This window comes from Equus quagga, chromosome 7 (assembly GCF_021613505.1).
Source record: "Equus quagga isolate Etosha38 chromosome 7, UCLA_HA_Equagga_1.0, whole genome shotgun sequence".
Lineage (NCBI taxonomy): Eukaryota > Metazoa > Chordata > Mammalia > Perissodactyla > Equidae > Equus > Equus quagga.
Genome location: NC_060273.1, coordinates 131010533 through 131024581, shown reverse-complemented (window position 1 = coordinate 131024581; position 14049 = coordinate 131010533). Strand labels below are relative to the sequence as shown.

At 36.9% G+C, this 14049-nt stretch overlaps 1 protein-coding gene across 2 annotated transcripts in view; it reads right to left on the bottom strand.

Moving 5' to 3' along the window:
• CERT1 (ceramide transporter 1) overlaps nt 1-14049 on the bottom strand; it is a 109821-nt gene that overhangs the window by 23941 nt on the left and 71831 nt on the right. For both annotated transcript variants that reach the window (XM_046668632.1, XM_046668633.1), the window contains exons 7-9: nt 11203-11360; nt 7358-7450; nt 1688-1774 (exon numbers count right to left, since the gene is read on the bottom strand). In XM_046668632.1, coding sequence (XP_046524588.1) covers nt 1688-1774; nt 7358-7450; nt 11203-11360 — 338 coding nt within the window. The remainder of the gene's footprint in view (nt 1-1687; nt 1775-7357; nt 7451-11202; nt 11361-14049) is intronic.

Below are 14049 nucleotides of genomic sequence, written 5' to 3'. Positions count from 1 at the left end.
TTGAGGGAAGCGACCCGGGTAACGTCTACAGCGCACGGTGAGGGAAGTGACCCGGGTAACGTCTACAGCGCACGGTGAGGGAAGTGACCCGGGTAACGTCTACAGCGCACGGTGAGGGAAGTGACCCGGGTAACGTCTACAGTGCACGGTGAGGGAAGTGATCTGGGCCTTCAGAACTGGTTTCATGGATTACTGAGGCTTACGACGACTACCACACTAATTACCTTTGTCATAATTATGTGCCTGGCTATTAGGCAAGGAAAATCATGGTCTGTTTAATGACTTGTTTCATAGAGAACAGACTGAAATTAAATGAGTTAAGAGCCCCAGGAATATTTCTCTTTTCTAAAAGCATACACAAAGTTTCATTGATCCTTTTCAACTCCAACTCAACCACCATACTGATATTCGTAGAGCAGCATTTTAGAGCCAGAAGGGAGGATTCCAATCATCTAGTGGAAGTCCTTGTTTCACAGATTAGAAATCAAGGCCCAGAGAACTGAACTGTTAAGTTTAGAGCTACAGAGTTAGTTGGTGGCAAAACTAAGACCAATGTTGTCTTGACCTCATAGTTCACTATTCTTCCCAAAATAATTCATCTTGGATTAAGAAAACACAGTGAAGGAAAAGAAAAACTCTAAAAAACTAAACACAATGATACTACTTCAGTTAATACTTCTGGCATCCAAAATTAGAGCTCATTTAGGAACTGAAAGTTCCCACTCTTATGAAATGCTGTGTAGCATTTTTGGGGTATAAAAAATGAGCAATAAGCTTTATAAACTAATGTGACATGAACTTTTTATCACTGATTTAGAAAAAAAATAAGCATGAAAAGCAAACAGTCACTACTGCAGGTGATTTAGCCTCAGGTGGACAGAGCAGTAAGAGGGCATAACAGCCAGGACTGCCTTAACAATGACAGGGAATGAACAAGCCAACTTTTCTATGGAAGTCCATTCGCAGCGTAAAACTGATACACATGACTTATTTGCAAGAAGCTTAAAGTCCTGGGAAGAGTTAACTAAGACTCATCCTTAAGTACCATCTAGTGGTAATAAATGGTAACTGCATTGTTGCAGAATTAAACACGGCAAAGGATCAAATTAATCTTGAAAGTACAGTGAAAGGATTTAAGAAATGCTTTCCTTCAATTTCCACAGAAGGAGCTGGGTATAACTGCTGTGAATTTAATGACGAAAAAATACGGAGCAAAGTTAAAAGTCAGGAAGTAAGTGAAGGTGAAGGTAGTGAAAGCAATAAAGGAGTTAATAAAAAAGGAATGGTACTAACATAGAAGAAAAGTAAGTTCTTGGTCATTTTCCTTTTGAATTCCTACGGTACCTGATGGTAGAGAGAAATTCAGAGAGACTTTTACTCAGAGTAAATACGTGCTTGATAATAATAGCATGATCATAAAGTTGGGTACTTCAAAGGGAAGAAGCAGAATGTTTCCGTTTAACTTCGTGTTAACTGCACACTTCCTTTCAGCAATCACTGGTATTCTTTGTATTGCTTGGAAATTGATCAATGAAGGAACCATCTTATAAAGATTCTTCTGTTTCTGACTTAACATAGACACAGTCCAATTTCTAGGTCACTAGGTTCATGATTTTCAAATTCTATTTACATGAAATAACAAACATCAAGGAATGCCTAGTGTTAGGATTTTTAGTAACAGATATACCTGTTCTTCTATTTTATCTTGTCTGTCAAGAGCAGCTTCAACAGCATCAAAAAACTCTTCTTCATTAATCAGACTGTTTGGGCCTTCCTATTCAAAACACAGGGGAAAAAAAGCAGTTGATTTAAGAAAATAGAAAACACTGATAACCCCGGCATTAACTCTAAGGGAAAAGTTGAAAAGTGACTCGACAAACATTTATGAATCATTTAGTACACTAGGTAATATTTTCACAAAGATGAGTAACATATGCTCTGTGTAAAAACATGAGTGTTACAATGAATTCACTCACCCAGTACTCAAAATGAGCTGTATACTGACCAACACTGTGTTAGGGCTATCGTCACGAAGAGGGGGCTGGGGCAAATCCAGTCTGCCGTCTACTTTCATACAGCCTTTAAGCTAAGAATTCCACTTTTAAATGTTTGGGGAACATGAAAAGAATAATATTTCATGACATGTGGGAATTACATGAAATTAAAATAAAGTTTTACTGGAATACAGTCATGCTCATTCACTAATGTACTGTCTATGTATGCTTTCAGGCTACAGTGGCAGAGCTGAGCACTTGTGACTCGAGGACTTGGTGACAGAAACCAGAGAAAACTGTAGAAAGGTGAGAACAAAGTTGTGGAAGATGTACAGCCAATGAAAAGTACAGACAGGAGTTCTGAGGGGATCTTCCTAAGCAAAGACAATTATTTCATGGAGAAAAAAGTTGAGCTGATGCTTGAAAGCCTGGTGAGCTGGCAGAGTAGTGGTTCTCAGTCACCTGTAAACCGCCAGGGGAATTTGTTAAAATGCAACTTCCCAGGGCCTCATATGCAGAAATTCTTTTTCAGTAGGTCTTGGGTGGAGCCAGCGATATGTGTGTTTAATAAGTCCTCCGAGTGATTCTTATGTAAGTGGGACCTCAGCTGTATCACAAGATAAAAGTATAAAGAACAACAGCAAAATGGAAACAAATGAGGTACATGTGTATCCTGCTGTAATAAGACAAATTTAAGTGGGACAGAAGCTTCATACCAAAGTAAAAGTGGAGGCTAAAAAGGTAGGCTTGGGTTTAAGGTTCCCTAAATTTTTAAATACACAAAATAAGACAAATGAATGATTGCTGGTCTGTCTGGAATCTTCCCAGTTAGAGTGATAATCCTAAATCATCACTACTCCATTAAAAAGCATCTAGCGACAGATCCCACCCTTGCTACAAGCTGCGGCACACTGGAAGGGTGGGAGGAACTATGGTTAATGCTCCTGTCATGTGGCACAGGTCTATGAGATTTAATGCAGGAGTTCTTTCAGAGTTATGAGGACTCCCTCAATCCACTTCAAACAAGCCCGATTTTATATTCAACTACAACGCACTCACAGAACAGTGCACATCTCATTGAATTATCATGAAGTGACTACAACCATCTAACAACCAGCTGGATTATGAAAAAGAATAGTAACAACACTCCAGAGGCCTCTCTCCTACAGGATTCCCTTTACAAGGTCAAAACATTTCAAAGACACTCAAGCGACAGCAGTATCACTGTGGTCTTTGCTGATGTGAGAAAAACACAAATTATCCAAAATCTACTCTGAACTCAAACATATTTTCTAATGATTTTTAAACTATTGATCATAACCATATCTACACTTTTAAAAATTGTAATGCTTATTCAATCTGCGCAATCATGTCTGAGTCTCAAGAGTCTACTAATTGGGAACCATAGCACTAAAACACTCTACTTTGACAAGTGAAACGGGCAAATAAGACAGGTACATTTTTCCTTAGATGGCAAAACTGAGGGAGAACTAAAGTAATTGGAATAAAAAAGGTTATTAAAAGACTTAAAAAGACCTAACTTTCATCTCAGCACGCTCACCAAGGGAAAGAGCTATTTATTGCTAAGTCTACTGGCACTCCATGGCCTATCTCACTTGCCCCACTGGTGGCATTTCTTAGGATAATGACTCTAAAGAGTTCTCTTCCCTGGATTCCTAGCTTCCCAGTTCCTCTCTCTCTAAGCACACTTCTTTGGGCTCCAGCGCAGGCTCTTCCCTCCTCTGCTTATCCCTTAAATGTGAAGTGTTCCCCAGGGTTCCACACTTGCTCTCCCCATAGCATTCTTGCTCACTTCTAAGACTTCAGCCCTCATCTGATGATTCCCACATCCACAGCCTGTTAAGTGTTAGATCTCTCTCCTAAGCGTCAGACCTTTACATCTAGTAATATATAAGACCTCCTCAGGCGAATGTTTCAACTCATATGCAACATGTCCACAACCTGTTCCTCCCCTACCTCCACACCCACCTGTCTAAGGCAGAAACCTGGGCCGTTCCTAGATGCCTCCCTTTCCCCTCATTCAGTCACCACACCCTTCAATCCCACTTTCCAGATATCTAACTTGTCCTGTCTATTCCTACTGCTCTATCCTAATTTAGGCTATTTTCAATCTTCACCTGTAATACTGAACAAGTCTCCAAGGCCCTAGTCACAACTGTCACCTTGAATCCAGTCTCCTCACTGCAGGACGCAAGAATGATGTTTTAAACTGAAAAAGTGAAAATCTCACTTGCTTGAAACCCACTGCCTGAGGATCTGTATGATTCCTGAAGACCTTTCTAGCCGGGCTTACGACTGACTCCCTCCTCTCCATCAGCTCCACTCTCCACAGATAGGCGCTCTTCCAGCTCCCTTGTGGCAAATCACTGGCTTCTGCTTCTGGCCTCCAAATGTTTCCCTTCCTCTCAGCCTGCGTAAGCAAACACTCTGTCCAGGCTATTTGCCTGGTTAACATCTACTCAGCCTACTTATTCTTAAGTCTATCGCTAAGATGATTCCTCTGGGAAGCCAACCCTGACTCAGCATCCTCCCAGTGTTATGAGAGCTTCATAACACTCCAATTGCCTGTTAACAAGTCTGTATTCCCATTACACACTGAGGCAGGGTGCCCAGGCAGGATCCTTGTCTGCCTTGTTCTTGGCACTATCCCCCACGCCCAGCATGGTGCCTTGTGTCACAGTAAATCTTAAGGAATGGATTTAAGTTACAATATTTCAGAAATATTTAAACTTTGTTCAATAATTAGAACACCATGAGTGTTTGATAGGAACCAAAATAAAGTCATATTTTGAACTAGTGTCTAAAATCCATGCAAGTGCAGTAGTGACACAAGAAAATACAGATGGTTCAAAACTCCAAAAGGAAGAAAAAAACCCATAAAAACAGGCCCTAGTTAATTTAAGAATTGTATATTTAACTTGATACCACAAGAGTCGGTGAGGAAAAAAATAAAGCACCCTTAACCATTTTCCTCATTAAAAGAGAAAGAGGAAGGTGCATTGCAAATGGGTGGGAAAAGGATGGTTTATTCTATAAATGTCAGTGGAATGAAATATAGATTCCTACATTAAACTATAATTTTTTTTGCTTGAGGAAGATTCGCCCTGACCTTAACGTCTGTTGCTAATCTTCCCTTTTTTTGCTTGAGAAAGACTAGCCCTGAGCTAACATCTGTGCCAGTTTTCCTCTATTTTCTTGTATGTGGGATGCTGACACAGCGTGGCTGGTGAGTGGAGCAGGTCTGCACCTGGGACCTGAATCTGCAAACCCGGGCCACCAAAGTGGAGTGCACGGAACTTTAACCACTCAGCCACAGGGCCAGGCCCAAACTATAATTTTAAAAAATCCATATGATATATTAACAGTATGTTTAGAAGAGATGATTAAAAAATTTAAAAAACAGAAAATACAGATAATTATTTGTATTTGAAGTAGAGTGTGAGAGGATTTCAATCTAAAATGGAAGCAGAGGATGGAAAATGGACAGATCTCACACACGCACCCTCAGAAGAATGGAACTTAGGAAGGGAGGAGACTGATTTCCCATAAATGCCCAATATACAGGAGACTAAAGCTTATCTGCTGACCAATGAACATACACCAAGAGTCTCTCTCCACCCTGAAGCCACTGAACTTACTGCTTGGACTGTGGCTTGTCTTCCCCGTTACTGCATCCTTGTCCACAAATATAGCTCTCCCCAACCCTCAACGGACTTGCCTGTAGCTTGCTACAGCATGCATTTCCTGTACTGCAATTCCTCTGCTATTCCCAAATAAACTCAATTTCTGGTAATTTGAGCCTGCCTCAGTTTATCTCTTTACTTAGGTTAACAAGAGAATGCTTTTTTTTGGGGGGAGGGGGGTGAGGAAGATTGGCGCTGAGCTAACATCTGTTACCAGTCCTCCTCTTTTTGCTTGAGGAAGATTGTTGCTGAGATCTGTGCCCATCTTCCTCTATTTTGTATGTGGGACACCACCACAGCACAGCTTGATGAGCAGTACGTAGGTCCACGCCCTGGGAACCGAACCGGCAAACCCCAGGCCACTGAAGTGGAGTGCACGAACTTTTTTTTTTGGATCAGAAACTAGTAAACACATATACCTAGCACAAGGCTCTTCTTCCCTCCACCCTGCTCTTCTCCCCTGAAAAAGAATCTGTGTCGACAGAAGTGGAGATAAACAAGTATACAATTATACTTATGTATTGCTGATAGGAGACAAACTGGTACCATATATCGTTAAATTAAAAACATAGGCTTTTTTGTATTTTCTATAATGAATGTCTACACTATTTATAAGAGAAAAAATCTCAAAAAGTTGATAGTTCCCCTCAAAAATAAACCTAAAATAGCAAAACGATCTGCTTAGCTTCAGAATAAAAATAACAATTTTAACAGCTTATCTTTCAGTAAACTATATTTTTAAAAACCCCAGAGGATATCTAATTATATAATTTTTATATATTCTAGAATAAATGAATTGACAGTTTAATAATTTTAAAATACATATTATGGCTGAAGTCTCATGTTATAGATATCCACAGTTGGAAATTAACTCTAACATAAAAAATATTCAGTTAGTAGCAGCTCTTTTCTTTCCCTTCTAGAAATGGCAAGAAATTTTTCTTCTATTTTCTTAAATATAATCTGTTTATAACTATTTTATCACTCTACTTCTATCTCAATGATACTCCTTGGCACTCCATTTTTAAAATGTTCATTTCAGGAATATCAACAAGGTTAAAGAGAACTACCAGATATTTATCTTACCCTTTGTTTCTTTAAAGAAATATCACAGAAAAATAAAATCTTAATATATGTATGTGTATATGGAGAGGGAGATTTTACTGATTGCCTACCAACCAAAAGGGAAAAGAAGTTGGTTTCAGACATTTTCAAACATAAAGCAAGGCAATTAGAACAGTTCAAGCCCTCCTACAGATAAGACCTTGCATTATATATCACAGACTAAAATCTTTTGTCCGTAAAGTACTCAGGCTTTTCTTCCTAAGGTGCTTTTATTAAAAAAAATAAAAAAAAAAAGAAGATAATATTAAAAATTATCATTCTCACAGGGGAGATAAAAACTTGTCCTTTATTAAAGCAGAGAGAGCTGTTTTAAAGCCTATACTAAACTTTGCAGGCATTAAAAAAAATCTGTTTCAGAGTAAGTCTAGCATTTATATATTACGAAATGTACATTTAATTAAAATAAACACTGAAGAACAAATTATGTATTTAGAATATTTAAAGGTTATGAAAGTATTGTTTACAAATTAATCACTGTTGCGATAGATATGGTCTATATGTTTCCCTTTCTAGGATCAAAATATAACTTCACACCTCATAATCTGGTCCTCCAAAGTGGGATTTTTTCTTAAGTTCTGTCACGGCATTTTTGTATGCTTCCTCTATTCTTCTTCTTTTCTCAATTTCCTATTAAAAAAAAAAGCAAGTGAAAAATTTATCATTTGAAGTGGAGATGTTCTCTCCATTTCACCAACATTTTATAATTTGGCCAAAAAAACTCTACTCTGGTGAAAAATGAGTATTATCCTGCCCAAGGCAACACTTTTCTCTGGGTGACAAATTACATACAAGCTAACGTTTAAACCACCATTGAGATCACCTCACAGTAGGTTATGCATTGAAATGAATTAAGTAACTACCAAAGTGTCTACACCTAAAACAAATAAAAAGAAGATAAATTGGCACCAGACAAATGCCTACAATATATATTCAGGTGTTTATTTCCCCTGAGTAAGAGCTATATTTATTTTGTTATAAAGAAAAAAGCAAATAACGGATGCCAGGAAGAAAATAACTCAATTAACAGGTGGAATCAATGAATGCTAAAAGATAATCCAGGAAAGATAAGCTTCTTGCACCTTCCCACTGCGGAGATTCTACTTTAACGCTCTCCTTCGACAGACAGGGCTACAGCTCTAAGAGGTGAAAAGATCCAAGGTCAAAACTGAAAACAAAGGCTGGCCCTGGCTCCAACCTCAAATTACTTCTACAACAACGGGCTGCAGTGGGTCAAGGATGACAGCGAAGTCCAGCAAGCTTGTAAAGAACCTAACGCCTGTATTCCCTCACCTCCAACACCTGAAGGTAAATTAAAGTCGATGCTGGACTCACGCAAAGCCAGCTCCTTCCAAACACCCCATATGAACTAAAGCTGGTGCAAAGCAATGAATTAGTTCACGAGAGTCAAAGAGTAACTGATTTCCTATACTGAAGACAAAATGGGACTTCGGACCCACCAGAATGGCTAAAATTAAAAAACAAAACCAAAAACCATCCACAAAAAACTGAAAATATATTTTGAAATGTCACCAAACATAAAGAACAAATGGAATTCTCACCTACTACTAGTGGGAATATAAAATGATATAACCACCTTGGAAAACTGTTTGCCAGTATTCACTAAAGCTAAGCAAGTATCCCCCGATTCAACAGTTCTACTTCTAGGTGCATATCCAAGAGAAACGAGTGCGTGTGCCCACCAAAAGACATGTAGCAGATGCTCACGGAGGCTTAATTCACGATAGCCAAAATATAAAAACCTAAATGTCCATCAGCAGGAAAATCAGAGAAACAAACTGATGTCATACAACTAAAATTTATCATACAATGAATACTACGCCACAATAATACAACAATAAAAAAGAATAAACTACCACAAATGTAACAACATGAATGAATCTTACAGTCAATGTTGAGGGGAAAAAAAAAGCCAGGCACAAGAAGGTATAGCACATGATTCCATTTATATGATATTTAAGAACAGGCAAAACTAATCTATGATGATACAAGTTAGAACTGTGGTCACTTCTTGAGGTGGTGATATATTCAGCTGTCACTGGACTTTCCTTCCCAGTTATATGAATTACCTAAAAGACATATTTGTTGATAAATAGCTCTCTCTATTCAAAAACTTTCTAGTCTTCTTTATGGAGAGTGTGTATACAGACATGTATGTGTGTACACATACATATACATATATATACTGTGTGTGTATATACCCTGTTATTGACATATATCACATACTGTATATGTGTGTATATAAATACATACATATATATATATACATACACATACTGTGTATGTACACACACACTAACATGATTTCATGTAAAATATAACTAGATCCTATTTGAACCTTGAGAAGAAATTATAGTGGAAAAGATGAATAAGATTTGACATCAGACAGACCTGTAAGAGGACTACAAATACAGTAGTTTCCAGATTTCAATTAATACTGCCATCTTTTGGTGGCTGTTCTTTGATTAAATGTGGTGAATGGAGAAGCAACAAAAGCATTTTTTCACAGATCCTTTGTTTGCTCTACTCACTGCTACCCAACAAAGAAAGATAATGGATAAGGATTATCAACAACGAAGACAGTCAAAAGCCCACCTTCCCTTTCCAAATAAGAAATCTGACTGCTGAAAAGATGAAGAAGCCATGTTTTATTTTTATTTTTTTTTTTAGTGAGGAAGATTGGCCCTGAGCCAACAGTGCTGCCGATCTTCCTCTTTTTGCTTGAGGAAGAGTGTTGCTGAGCTAACATGTGTGCCAATCTTCCTCTATTTTATATGTGGGATGCCACCATAGCATGGCTTGATGAGTAGTGTGTAGGTCCGCCTCTAGGATCCAAACCCGCAAATCCCTGGCCATGGAAGCAGAGTATGCAAACTTTAACCACTATGCCACCAGGCTGGCCCCTGTGTTTTATTTTTAATGAATATTTTTTTAGGCAGTGTGGTTGGAGTATACGACTGAAGATGATCTTTTAGTGAAGGATAAACACACTAAAGACAAGAGCTCTTAAGAGATAAAGTTTTAAATAAGCCAGTCTGGACAAGTTGAATGATTCTCTTGAACCATTAGTCTAATGGATTTAAGGAGTTGTCCTGTTTTCTCAATACATTATTTCTTGTGCACAAAGAATCTCCTAAAAATTCAATTTGATCCATATTGTATAGAGTGGAAATCTTTGCAGATATATGAATTAAACCCAAGAATAATAATAAAATGTCTGTACCTTAAACAAACATTTTCATTGCTTGTTTTAAAAGAGTACATATTGCTAATCAATATGGCTCACTCTCACCTGCACTTGACAATTCTGAACAATTCTCTTTTCTTCTAAATATAGGGACCTTCTTAAACACACAGTGCTATACAAATCCTGTAGCCACTCTGCCATTACATCAGTGATGACACTGCTTTCCTTAGTATCCCGCTCAAATTGGTAAGACCTTCAAATACTGTAAGCAGTATGACTCACTGATTAATGAGAAGATTCTGACTCATGTCTGGCCCAGTATCCAGAGCTGAAAGATAGACTAGGGTAAAATTCTTCTAAATCTGCTACTTAACACCCCTGGACAAGTCTCTGGGCCTCAGTTCCTTCGTCTATAAAATGATGGCATTAGACTAGAACTAAATTCTCTAAGGTATGTTTCACTTCCAACATTTTACTGACCAATTATATACAGAAGTTTTCCTACTAAACAAATTCATTGAGCCATAACTTTGCACTACAAACTAAAGATTCATACTATAATATTATTATAAGCACTGTAGTTTAAACAAAGGTGGGAAAAGGTAGACATAGGGCAAATGTTCAATGAACAACATAATGTGTGTTAAATGACATCACCATGACCTTGGAAAATATACATGGCTATGAATGAAATAAGTTAACATTTAACTTTAGAAACTGGTGTTTAAGTTAGTTCATATAACTTAAACGCAGTTTCATATGTCACATAATAAAGCTGGGTAATATTAAATGGTTCATCACTTCTATTCCAAAGCATTACTATTATCATTACAAAAATGTTTACAGTAAAAGTCTATCAAGAATGCATACTACCACAACCAGAGGCACTCACAACTAGAATATACAACTGTGTACTGGGGGGCTTTGGGAAGAAGAAGCAGCCAAAAAAAAAAGAATGCATATTGTACAGCAACTGAATACATAACTGGTGAATCTCATTAGGAAAATGAGATCAAGATGTCCACAAAGTTTCAGAGAAAGAGTACCGCCTGCTACTTCTATGAACCCAATAGATTTTTTCCCTAAGAAGTTAGTTTGGTTTAAACGTTCAATCAAAATATAAGACTTCAATAGAATCTGATTATTATTAAAAAGGAAGATAAACTAGCCTTACCTTATCCAGTCTCTTTTGCCAGCTGTCCTCCCGTTTTACCATCAGTTCAATACAATGAGAAAGAGTAGCAAGGATTCCAGCAGTAGTTGCTTTAAAAGTTATCGCTTCCCCTTTGAAGTCTATACCATTAATTCCTTTCGGTGTGACATGTGGAAATACTGAAAAAGAAAGTTATTCATTAAAAATCTTTCTAATGAAGAAATAATTCCTCACAGCTTAAAATTAGAAAACGTTTAGAAAACTAGCAAGTCAGAGCAGGCTTTTGGATTATGATTTTCTTCCTGTTGGTCAACATTTAAAACTTTCCATTCATGCTCTATGAGCAAAGAAGCTGTGGTAGCATATGTACTTTTTAAGTGCTTTTTTCTAGATTCTATTTCCTGAAATCTATTTTCTGTGCTGCACTCAGTGAATAAAGTGGTAGGAGAAATAATACTCTAACAATAACACTCTGACAGCTTAGAGCAGGACCTAATTAGGGAAAGAATCACCTTACATTTTGAGAAAACTAGAATTAAGAAATCTCTGCAGATAAACTGTAGAACTGAACAAGGTAATACAACAATTTTAAATACATGCCCAAACTTAAGTCCAGGATCAACGCACACACTAAACGGTTATGTCCACATTTTGAAATTTTAATTCAGAGTTAGCCTTTGAATTAAGGGAAAAATCTTAAAACTCACAAGATGCAAACAGGAGAGCATAACATACTATAGCAAATAAGAAACCATTCCAATACAAATCTTATAAATGAAATAATACTTCCAACCTTAAAAACTCATATGTAGATATGACAGCAAAGGTACAATCTATAAAAGAACAAACTGATGAACTGTACCTCATCAAAACTTAAAATTTCTGCTCTTGAAGGCACTGTTAAAAGGATGAAAGTTGCAGGAATGTAAGATGAATACGTCTAGAGATCTAACGTAGAGCATGATGACGACAGCCAACAATATACTGTATTGATTACTGAAAATTTGCTAAGACAGTAGATTTCAGGTGCTCTCATCACAAAAAAATGTTAACTGTGAGATGATATGTTAATTAGCTTGACTATAGTAATCATTTCACTATGTACACCAAATCCTCACACTGTACAACTTAAATATATATAATTTCTTTTAAAAAAAAGTTTTGAATGAAGAGACAAACCACAGACTGGGAGAAAATCTTTGTGTATATTATCTGATAAAGGACTTTATCTATCTATCTATAGTAATCTCAAACTCAACAATAAAAAAATACATAACCCAATGAAAAAATTGGACAAAAGATTTGAACACACACTTCACCAAAGAAGAGATTTGGATGGCAAATAAGCACAGGAAAAGATGCTCAATACCATTAGTGACTGGGCAAAAGCAAATTAAAACTACAAGATACCTCTATCCACCTATTAGAAGACTAAAATTTAAAAAGACTGACCATGCCAAGTGTTGGTGGGGACTTGGAAGACCGGGGACTCTCAAATACAGCTGGTGAAATATAGTTTGGCAGCTTTTTAAAAAGTTAAACATACATCTACCATACAATTTAGTTGTTCCACTCCTAGGTATTTACCCCAAAGAAATGAATATATGCCATAAAAAGACTTATATGTGAATGTTCACAGCAGCATTATTTATAACAGCCAAAAACTAAGCAACCCAAATGGATACTGACAGATGAGTGGATAAACAAATTGTAGTATGTCCATACAAGGGAATACTATCCAACAATGAAAAGAAATCAAATACTGATAGATGCAATAACAATGATGAATCCCAAACTAAGACAGAAGCCAGGCAAAAAAACCCACATGCTGTGAGTCCACTGACATTTAATTCTAGAAAATGCAAACTAATCCACAATGACAGAAAAGAAGAGATCAGTGGTTGGTTGAGAATTGGGGGAGGAATGAGAACATGGAAGGAGGAATCTTTTCAGGGTGACAGACATGATAATGATCTAAACTGTGGTGATAGCTTCCTGATAACACGAAACTTACCAAACTGTATGCTTTAAACAAATATAATTTTTTGTATGTTAATTATATCTCAATAAAGCTGTTAAAAACTTGTATTTTCTGAAAACCCTATCATTCTAACTTCTGCATTTTCTGTTACCCTAACCAAGATCGCTTTTTATTATAAACTACTACTATTATTAATAATCAACATGGAAATTAAGTCACCTGTGTCCTATATAAGAGAACGTGTACAATGTAACAACGGGTATTCCCTGCTAAATGTTTGCAAATGTATATACGTAAGTGGCAGTACAAGATGGAAGAGCAACATGAAATGTCTCTGAAAAAACTCTAGAAGCAGAGAAATGTACCTCTTCAGCTGCACTTACTACTTTCTGAGGCAGCCACCTCAAATCTTTTTCAGAATGACAAAGATACGTAATGGATTTTTAAGCTTTCAAACAGTTGAAAGTAAGTGTCTCAAACACATTAACGTCTCTGAAGTAAATCTCCCTCATGTCACATCTGTCAGGAAATGAAAGTCATTAAGACAAAACCTCATCTTATTTTGTCATCCACTGGGCTCCTCTAAGTATTGGTTACTTTGATTTTTGCTCATATTACCTTATACTGTAGAACTATATTAATCTTGATGGAAAAACTGAGGCAAAAACCCCAAAGTATCTGATAATTTTAGATGAGCATACTCATCTAAATGCCTTAGTTGAAAACAAGGGAAACATGATCTTAAAGAGATAAGGTGACATGCCTTAGTTTCCTCTGGGAAAATGATACACTGTAGTAAAAGGAAGTAGAAAATATGTGAATGAAAGAAATTACAAAACAATCTATAAGTCTAGATTTGTAAGTATTTAGGCTCCAAACATTATCTT